This window comes from Panicum hallii, chromosome 5 (assembly GCF_002211085.1).
Source record: "Panicum hallii strain FIL2 chromosome 5, PHallii_v3.1, whole genome shotgun sequence".
Classification (NCBI taxonomy): domain Eukaryota; kingdom Viridiplantae; phylum Streptophyta; class Magnoliopsida; order Poales; family Poaceae; genus Panicum; species Panicum hallii.
This window is the reverse complement of record NC_038046.1, coordinates 58680979-58691216: the sequence shown is the minus strand read 5'-3', so window position 1 is coordinate 58691216 and position 10238 is coordinate 58680979. Positions and strand designations below refer to the sequence as shown.

Below are 10238 nucleotides of genomic sequence, written 5' to 3'. Positions count from 1 at the left end.
GTACGTTGGATACGCAGCCATCCCTAATTATTGGGGAGAGGAAACGCGTGCACGGAACTAACTGCCGTCAGGGCGGGCGAGGCTTCCACGGAAAAGCATGCAGGCGTGTCCGGAGATGTTTCGGCACGCAAGCCAGCTGCTGACTCGGATGCCCGTCTCCTGGACTGTTGTGCTTGTGCACCTGTGCCGGCCTGCCCCGCTCCGTTGGGCTGCTGCTTTGACATACGGGTACGTGCAGAGGCAGCAGCAGCAGCAGTTTTCCCTACGTGGCGGCGCCGCAGGATACGTGCACTCCACCGCTATCCGTGTTCGAGACGTGCCAACCGTATATTCTTCCCTTCCTTTTCCGTCTCTCGGTCCTACGCGTACCGTAGCAGGCACGGCGGCCCTCTCTCTCTCTCTCTGTGGATCGTCCAGCGATGGGCCACGAGCCGAGCCCACGTCCAGAGCCCATCTGGGTGGCATGGGATGCGAACGCCCAGGAGGGCGAGGCTCTGTGGGCCTAGTCACCGGCCGCAAAAAGCCCGTATATCTGGCTTCTGGCAGCTGGACCCATACCCACTTCTTCCGCCTGCAGCGGCCGTGTGTCTGCGGCGGAGCTAGTGCGGCTGCCGGCAGAGGCCAGCGAGCGCAGAGGAGAGCGGAGGCAAGAGTACGAGACGACGAGCCAGCGCCGGCCACCCCTGCAGGCGGACATCTGCGTCCGTCCGTCGCTCGTCGTCGGCCGTGAGCCCGTGATGGGCGCGGGGCCCGATGAGCTAGCTGGCACAAGAGCGAATGCAAATTCATCAAGCCGCCTCGGCTCGCGCTCCATCCGAGTTGCTTGCCTCTCTCTCTCTCTCTCTCTCGCCCCCTATGTTCCACCACCAGCAGCAGCAGCAGCAGGAGGAGGCGGCATCGCATTTACTGCTTGCAGATCGCATTCGCTCGATCCTTCGTGCAGTGCATGGTCCGGCGGAATGGCGCCGTTTTTTGTTCGTTTTCTGTTCTTTTTTTTTCCTGGGGCGGTCCCGTGGAGTTCTTTTTCTAACGCATGCGCACTGCCACTGTCACGTACAGTACAGTACGTGGTCCATGCTACTCTCAACGCGAGTGGAAGCAGTCGGTTCATTTGATTGTAGTTGTTCTAATAAGCTGCTAAATCTGACAAATCCTATGCACTTTTGCTCAATTTCGAAGCGCTTCCAGTTCAAACACGACCGTGTCAGGACGGGAGGTCGGGGCTGCCGCTGCCGCCGCCTCGACTAAACTGGCCCAGCAGCAGGCGGTCCACGCCCCGGCGCGCGCGCACTATCCCACGCTTCTCGGCCGGCGCAGGCAGCCCACGCTGGCGGCGCAGGCCAAAGCATGCAACGCCTCCCCCGTCGACGGTCGATCGCCCCGTACCGGCAGGCTTTGCGGCTTTGCGCATGCATTCCGGTACAGACTGCAGACCACCGCCGGGCGCCGGCCGTATCGGCTCGCTGGCCGCGCCGTCGCTGACTGCCTGCCTGCCTGCCTGGCGCCGCCGCAGCAACGGGATCCCGGACTCCCGGACGACGCCTAGCGCCTAGCCTAGCGAGCCGATCGAGTCCTCCTGCGTTTCCAGCGCAGGCAGACACGGGACCGGACCCAGAGAGAGCCTGCTGGTGCATGCACCGCAGCCGCAGCAGCTTCCTGAATCCTGCAACCGCATTCGCTTTCGGCCCCACCACCTCCGCAATAACTGCGGTTTGCTGCCTCCCGCTCCTAGCACTGTTCCTCTGCTGCTGCTGCCCCCTGTCGACCGATCTCCATCTCAAGAACATCAGTACAAGTACGTACGTGTGTACAGAATACAGATGCAAGCACAGAGACGGCTACGAGCATTGTTCAAACTCTTTCCTTGAAACAAGACAGCACGCAGCAGCAGGAGGGACACAGTGGTTTACAACGACCGCCGGGGCAGGCAGAACTGCATGCATGCACAGCCATCAGCCATCAGCCATAGGGCTGGCTGGCTGGCTGTTGACGCATACAACAAACAGTCGAAAAGCCATGCACATGCACATGCACACACCCATCGAGAGGTGACCTTTCGGACGCACATCGGCGAGAGTGAGCCAGGGAGTGGCGCATCATCATGCGTGCATGATAGAATGCGCGTGCATGCATGGAGGCCGACCAAGGCGCGCGCGGCGAAAAGCTAGCGACCGCCGGTCCATGGATGGATCCATCGCCTTTCTCCAAGCTCCGGCCTCTTTTTCCTCCGACAGCGGAAGGTGGTGGAGGACAACCGACGACGACGACGACACGTCCATGCATGCACGAATGGTGGATGCGTCGACCAAGCAGACTTGTGCTACTGCGGCGACGGATGCAACCGAGACTGCTCCGGCGACACGTCCATCCAGTTCAAAGAGGAACAGCCTTTCGCTTGACTTTGAAGTGAGAGACCACTGTACTAACCACTATATTAGCTACAGCTAGCTTGCTTTATGGGGCATATTCTATATACACTAATTAAACAAGATTTCTTTCATACGGTAGACTTTTTAACTGCATTATTTAGTCATACATATGTAGGAGCATTATTGTCAAACAATAGTACAATACAGCGACGCGTGCCTGCCTTTCTGTTCTGCTCGAGCAGCAGTGAGATTGCCGTTGATCGCCACCAAGATACCTTTTGGCGCCTCGAGCAGATGTGATGTGATGCCAATGCTGGAAAAGTAGCCAGGCCGGGGCATTCAAATCAAAACTGCCCGTTTTCAGCAGGAATGACAGTGCCATAGTTGGGCCTGCGTCGTGTGTCACTCATCCGGCTAGTCAAACTTCAGTGTTAGTTCTACTGATGCAAGCTGTCCAAGCAAGATATACATCTGATGAGTAGGACAGGTGGCTCTAACTTTTTAGTAGTACAAACTGCACGGTACCTAAGCACCAGTGAAGAAGAAAGATAGAGCTGACATGAGGGCGCAGCAATGTGGCATTCAGGTCACCTCTTGTCCTGTCTCTGCCTCTGCCTCTGCATCTAACAAGAAGCGAACAAGGCTTAAGTTCAGTGATGGGGCTATAGTACCATTTCTTTAGTGGAAGCACTGCCCCACAAACCTAATCCCAACCTGCTCCCTCGAGGAAACAAGACGCTTCCATTAGCATGGTTTGGAGAATGCGCCAAGGCGCTGTCAACCCTTTTCAAACTTCAAATGCAGAAATCTACTATACTATACTACCACTATTCTATAGGCCGATGATCGAGTAGAGCCTTTCCAGCTCCATGCATGGACGCGCTACTCTTAACTTCTTGGAGAAAGGCGAGGCTCCTGCTCCCAAGGCCATTCCAACGTACGTACCACTAGCTACTCGTATCTAGGAGCACCTTTGCTTGCGATTTGAGTGCACATCTGATCTACGACCTTTGCTTGTGAATTGAGAGTACTCTTCCTCTCTCACTGCTGATTTGATTTGGACCTGCTGCGGAGTGCTGATCTGACAGGGCAGGGGTGAAAAGCCAGCAAGCAGCAAAGGGCCCAAATCCCAAGCCAGTGATGTGCTCATAGGGGAGGAGAAAGGCAATACTCTCTACTGCTATCTTCCATTCCTTTTCCCATTGACCTCTTGTGCAGCAGCCACAGCCCAAGTTCGAGTCTTTTGAGGAGACTTGTGTACGCGGCAGAATGTCCATACATGTAGTGCTCGCAGGAGAATTTATAGCGAGCGCCTTTACTGAATTGTTTGATAATTCTTATCAGCATGTGGCTGGCTGCATGTGGCCCTTGGAATATTATAGGGGTTGGTTGGTTGTTTGGCAGCATGTCTCGTTTTTCAGCAGAGGAATGCAGTTGTATGTACTGAAACTGAAGTATGGCGGGGTTTGCAGATTTAAGTGCCTTTTTGACAGGTAGCCACTGTCAGTATACGCTGAACTTGACCTTACATTACTTGTCCAGCTGAAAGTACCAGTAGTATTCTTATGCTTAACTGTCAGCGCATGCTTGGAGATAGAGGTCTAACTTTTGAATGGAGAACAATTCGTAATGGCACTTGTGACACATATATGAAAGTGTCTTGCATAACACAGTGTTGCTTGACAGGACTGATTGGTCCGCTTTCAAATTTCAGTTGACAAGCCCTCATCGCTACTGAACCAACAGTTGCCGACACAAATGCGACACGAGCTCGAGTACATTGTGTCAATGTGTCGTCGTCGTCATCATCTCGCTCTAAAGTCCAAATGATTGTCCCCGGTGGAAAATCAAACACGGGTACCACAGGTGGTAGTCAGGTACAGGCACAGCACCTCTAGCTAGTAGGCACTAGCTACCAAACGAAACCATGACGCCGCTAGCTCTCAGTGGTCAGTCAATCCAAATCCACTTCCAACTCTGAAGCTACGACCTGATCAGATTCAGATCCTACACGCAGCACCAGTACAGCATCACGGTACAAAGAAGCTGTCATCATCTACTAAATTCAGATCAAAATTAATATCAAACATATCGAGAATAATTTAAGATAGCCTTCTTCTCAGATTAATCACGTGAACAGTAGCAGATCGCACAGCAAAGCTTAATTAACCCGTTGTAGCTAGAGCTTCTACATTTATCCGCGACATGCATGATTAACCAAGAATGAAGATTCTTAATAATTAAGCTTATTGATGATGAGGCTGCAGGTTAGCTAGCTAGCCGCTAGCCGCCGTGGACGACGACCCAGATGTCGGAGAAGGCCTGGAGGATGACGGGGTGGTGGCGCGGCGCATTGAGGGAGAGGTAGGAGCGCAGCAGGCGCTCCATGTCCGGCGCGCCGAAGAGCTGCCGCCCCACGATCATCTCCACCATGGAGGAGCGGAAGTCCGCGTAGGGGTCCCGCGACCGCTTCACCACCGCGAAGCCCTTGCGCACCTGCTCCTCCGCCGCGCACACGACCGGGCGGAAGCCGTCCCGGACGCCGCACGTGTCGCAGGCGCTGCTCGCCGCGCGGCGGTGGCGCCTGCTGCCGGCGGCCTGGCCCCGCTGCTGCTTCGGAGGTTTGGGCGGCGGCGGCTTGCTGGAGGCGGCTGCGGGGGACCTCCTGGTCTTGGTCTTCTTCTTGTTGGTGTAGAACTCGGAGGAGTCGGAGGAGAAGCTCCGCGAGGAGCAGAAGAATGTCTCCGCCGACTCGCTTGTCAGCTTCTTGGCGGCCCCGCCACGGCCGGCGAGGTCCTCGGCGTCGCTGCTGAAGACGTCGCTGTGGGCGTCGTCGTCGTCGTCGTCCGAGGTGCTGAAGCCGTAGGGGTTGGAGAGCAGCTTCATCTTCATCTTGTCGCTGCTGTTATTCTTGCCGCCGAGGCGGTACTCGCGAGGGCTCTTGTCCTTGGCGCTGGTCTCCAGCAGCGGCGGCGCGTCGACGGAGAAGCGCGACGGCGGCGCGGCACCGGCGCGGCGGTTGAGGCGGTCGACGGCGGTGGAGAAGGACTCGGTGCGGCCGACGGGCGCCGCGGCGAGGTCGCGGCGTGACGAGGCGAGCAAAAAGTCCCTGCCGTCGCGCGCGACGGCGGCGTCCGCGGCGAGCAGCGCCCGGCTGGAGGAGCACGCGGAGGCCGGCGGCGGCGGCGCCTTGGAGGACGCCGCGGCGCCCGGGGTGACAGTGGAGGAGGAGGAGGATGAGCAGGCGGAGGCGGTGGTGTTGCAGGTGGAGCGGAGCAGCGAGGCCGGGCGGAACATCCGGGCCAGGCGGTCCCGGAGGCGGCTGCTGCTCCTCCCTCCCCCGCCGCCGCCGTGGTGCATCGGGAAGGCTAGCTCGGTCACTGACCGCGGGCGCTGGTTTGGTTCTGTTGTGTGTTCGGAGGAGCACGAGCACCAGCGGTGGCGAGTTCCGAGTGGTCTCTATATATAGCTCGAGTGGAGGGGGAACGGGCGTTTTGAAATGGGTAGCGTGGGAGGGGGAGGGAGATGATGGGTGGACGCTTGTCATCCTCGCAGTTGATTGCTTAGGGACCGAATCAACGAGGCAGGTTACATTATTACATGCTCCGAGAGATCGATCAGATCACCCGGAATATGGTAATTATCCGAGATGAAATGACTCTACGTCTCTCGTGTCTCTCTCGTCCGTGTCGTGCCACATATACAGTAGATGGCGCATTGTTCAACTGTTCCACGCTGCTACATGCTACACGAGTCATGGGTCGCGTGACCCTGTTGGGGATCGCCACCATGGCAAGGTTCCTAGAACCATCGTGATGTCATCTAGAGGGGAGGTAAATAGACGCATCTGCCTATCAAATCCGGAACTTCCAATTTTAAAATTTTGTTATTCCTTCCTGGAAGGAAGGTGCAACAACCGCTCTGAGCATGGTAAATTTCATCTTCACCCTCGAATGATATCTTCCACCCCAACGGATGCAGCTCATAAAACCTGCAGAAGGTGTCGGGAGACAACGGAGCATCGAAGGTCCTCACAGCCCAGAAAAACTTTAACAACTGAATAACTGCATTCGGCGTCAAATGATGCATCTTGACGTTGTATCTGGACAAGATTACCGGAAAAGCGGGATCAAGCGGAAAACGCAGCCCGGATGTGAAAAAGTCACGAAACACAACAGTCTCGCCTTCAAGCGGATCGGGGGTATCCTCATTCCCCGGAGGTCGACACTCCCCAGCCTTAAAGTAACCCTTGTCAACACAAAAATTGATAAGGTTTTGTGACACAATCATGTCCCAAATCGAAGGGTTGCCTCGGGCTTTTCACAACCCATCAAATCAGAGGGGAAGCGTCCACCTGAGCCAAGTCCTCCTCGTCACTAGATAGCTGAACCAAATCCTCAGCCGTTGTACTAGCTTCGCCACCTTCGATGAGCTTAGAAGTTTCTTTCAAGCGAGCCATCCCTAGAAAAGAACGATAAAACTAAGACAAAGAACAGCAACCCAAGAAAATAGAAATGAAAACCTTCGTTTCACTCACAAAGATCAAGTAAAGCTCTAGCGAAGGAAGCAGCAAATCAACTCATGACACGTGGCACTGAGAAAATGGAATGCGCAACTCATGACACGTGGTACTGAGAAAATGGAATGTGAAGGCCGCTAGCTGGTAAGAGCGTGAAAACTACTCAACCCCAACCCCTGCTTATATTGGGGGGGGGGGATAAAAGGAACAGTAAACGACCGGTGGTAAACCGACGCCCAACAAAAATATGACACGTAAGCAAACGTAACCTTTGGCTCGTGCCAAGCTCCGACGCTCGTGGGAATTTTTTTCACGGAGGTTGGCTGGCAATCCTTGTTCGAGGGTTCGAACCGTCGGAGTCGGCCTTTGCTTGCGAGGGGCTACTATTGGGATCGCCACCCCCGATAAGGTTTCGCCGAAGGATATGCCAAAGGTTTCGTGGAACCTTCGGACGGTTTAAAAGTCATTACACGGTTTTGGATTTATCTCGCAGGACTAGCCCTTTCAGTGATGGTCGAAGGTTCGCGCCTAGCTGAACGCGCGAAGGTTACATCGCGACCTTTGCGCGAGGGTGGGCCAACCGCGTAGACATATGGCGAGCGCGTCGGAGGTAAAGGCCGACTTCTGGACAACGAGGGAATCAGTTGCACAACCTTTGACGTCACCAAATGAAAGATCGAGGGTTCCGCGGAACCTTCGATACCACATGATAAGTGTGATCACCTTGTAGTGAGCAATTTGTACACGCCAACGTCCGGAAATAACCTAAAAATAAGGATATTTTGGATAGGTAGGGGTATTACTGGAATTATGTAACGAAGGTATGGGGTATAAACACCCTCATCTTTTACTGTAATCAGGATGATTTTTTAAAATTTTGAGAGTGTATTTAAGATTATATATCTCGTTGAGTCGTAACACTATTTCTACTTTTCTGTTTGAAGAAATATCCTTTGGACCCCATCCAGCACAACGCTGGAGCTGCTGCGACATCGTGCTCCAGTGCCAGCTTCGGCTACGCTACACGATCTATGCCGCGAGTGTCGTCTCCACGCCCGGCCTCCGCCAGTGCCAACCATGGATGCAAACGGAAACTGTTTCCGTGGAGGCGTGGACCATGGACCACGAGCTGTGTGGTGCGATGCTTGCTTCAGGCAGAGAAGGCGGGGCCCCGCCTTCCTGATCTGGCTGGGTGCCAAGGCTGCAGTAGTAGCGGTGTCGCCACGACCGCGGCTAAGGACCCAGCAGGCAAACAGTAAACTCAAAGCATGCGTCGCAGCAGCCTGCATAGGCGATTCAATGCCTAGTATCATTCAATGCGGAGCGTACTAAAATATATATATATACTCGTCCTCAGTAAATGCGTGCTTCTTGTCGTACTGCGCCTCCTTCCTTTACCTACAGTAAGTTTTATGGGTTGGTTCATCAACTGGGAGGAATGTGCCTTGGTGCTCTGCTCTTTCAGAAAGAAAACTGCATGTCCTACCCAAATGGCCTGGCAGGTACTCCTGTACTTCTCAATTGCATTCATCAACATACAGTCAGTGCTTTGGGCTCTGTAATTTTCATGAGCGCACGCACTCAATTGGTGCTTAGCTTACTAGTAAGACATGTTCACCATGTTCCTGTAGCAGCAGCAGACATGCGTTAGTTCTCAGTGTTCCACGCCGGCCCGATCGCCATGAATGCCAGCTCTGGATCCAAAGGAACCAACATTATAGTATCGGTCCTCGCTCTACGACTCCTCGTCCTAGGCAAACAGAGTAACAGTAGCAGTAGAAGCAAAGCAAACATTTGAAATGGATGGCCTCATTATTTCCCTCCCCTCCCCTGCCAAAGTCCAAAGAGGATGGATGTTTCCAAGGCCTTCGCCTTCCTCTGCTCTGATCTGAGCATCTCTGCACTGCATCATCCACCACCTTCCTTTACTCATCTCTGCCATGCACTTCTGCCTGCTGCTGCACAAAGAACAAATTACTTCCACCTCAGAAATTAAACCCTTAAAATTCATGCCCAACCAACGAACATATTTTTCTGATCATCAAAGCATACTCCTACATGGCTAGCTCCACGTACATAATCCAGTCATCAACACAGCAATAAACACTATTAGTTATATACATGGAGCCTGCACTCTGCTGCAACCTTCCCAAGAACAAGAAAGCCCTTGCGATGCTAGTGTCTGCTATTACTCCTGGAGCAAAATGCAGGTAGTCGTAGCGCAGCAGCAGCAGCAGCAATGCAGCATGCGTCGTTGGAGTTGCATGCATGTATTGGGCAATGATAGCCGCTGCAGCATCCGGCTGTCCAGCGTTCGGTTACGGGTCCCTATCGCAGCATTACTGTGCAAGAGCAGATAGCTATACGTCCTTGTCCTCCTCTTTAAACCAGCCTCTGCTAGCTACCCTTTTCTCATCGATGCAGGCGCAGGATTCAGATCAGATGTCGTCCGATATGATATGATCCTCCGCTCCCGTATGGCCGTATGGTATGGTATGGTATGGTATGGTACGGCTCCCCAACCCTCGCCTCCCTACGGATCGGATAGGCTACCATCCCTCTGCATGCAGCAGGTCAATCTCAAGGCGCCATGCCCTAGCTCGCCACCACCTACTGCTACCACCGTCGTCTAGCTAGACAAAGAGCCATCTATCATTCATTCAATTCAAAGGACGAATGGCATGCCTCTTTTTTTCCTCTAGTATTTGCATGATTTCACACCGTCCATCATGTCCTTGCATATACGCCAATAAAGGTTTGTACGAGTGAATCTCCTTTGTCGAGATAAAAATAAAATAAAATAAACCAGCATAGTCAATGGACGACGCTCCACCCACCGAGCATGCAACAGCCTTGCCATCAACAGTGGTGCAAGGAGGCTGGAAGCTGAGAGTTTGGAGACCACCTCTCGGTTGGACCCACCCATGCATGCAGCAAGCTCATCATCTAGTGTGTGAGCTGAGACTGCGAGAGATGCGGATCAGCAGGGCGTGAGGTGGTTGGCACAAAGAGGGGAAAAGGCCATCTGGCTACCGGCCGGCCGGGCTGCTGGACTGGACGACGGACGGAGATGATGATGTGGCAGGAAGTTGACACGACTGAGTTGACGTGAGCTGCTCGAGTGGAGCTGGACGGCACGGTAGCTTTTTTGCACGAGCACCACAAGTCCATGCGGGCGGGTGCATGGAGGTGTAGAGCGAGGTGGTGAATTCTGAATTGAACTAACTGATGCATGCATGCGCCCCGTACCGGAAGAACAGTGGACGAAACATGACGCTGTCGTTCTTCTCGGTTCATGCACTTTCTCTCTTGTGTGGGTCCAGTCCAGTTCAAAGAACCACATGCATGCT

The 10238-nt window shown here is 54.0% G+C and overlaps 1 protein-coding gene across 1 annotated transcript; it reads right to left on the bottom strand.

Annotated features, from left to right (window-relative positions):
- Positions 1 to 4582: 4582 nt before the first annotated feature.
- On the bottom strand, positions 4583 to 5785 carry LOC112895445 (transcription repressor OFP2-like). The gene has a single exon (XM_025963394.1). It carries the CDS (start codon positions 5727 to 5729, stop codon positions 4653 to 4655), a length of 1077 nt encoding a protein of 358 aa, XP_025819179.1. The 5' UTR covers positions 5730 to 5785; the 3' UTR covers positions 4583 to 4652.
- Positions 5786 to 10238: the final 4453 nt, after the last annotated feature.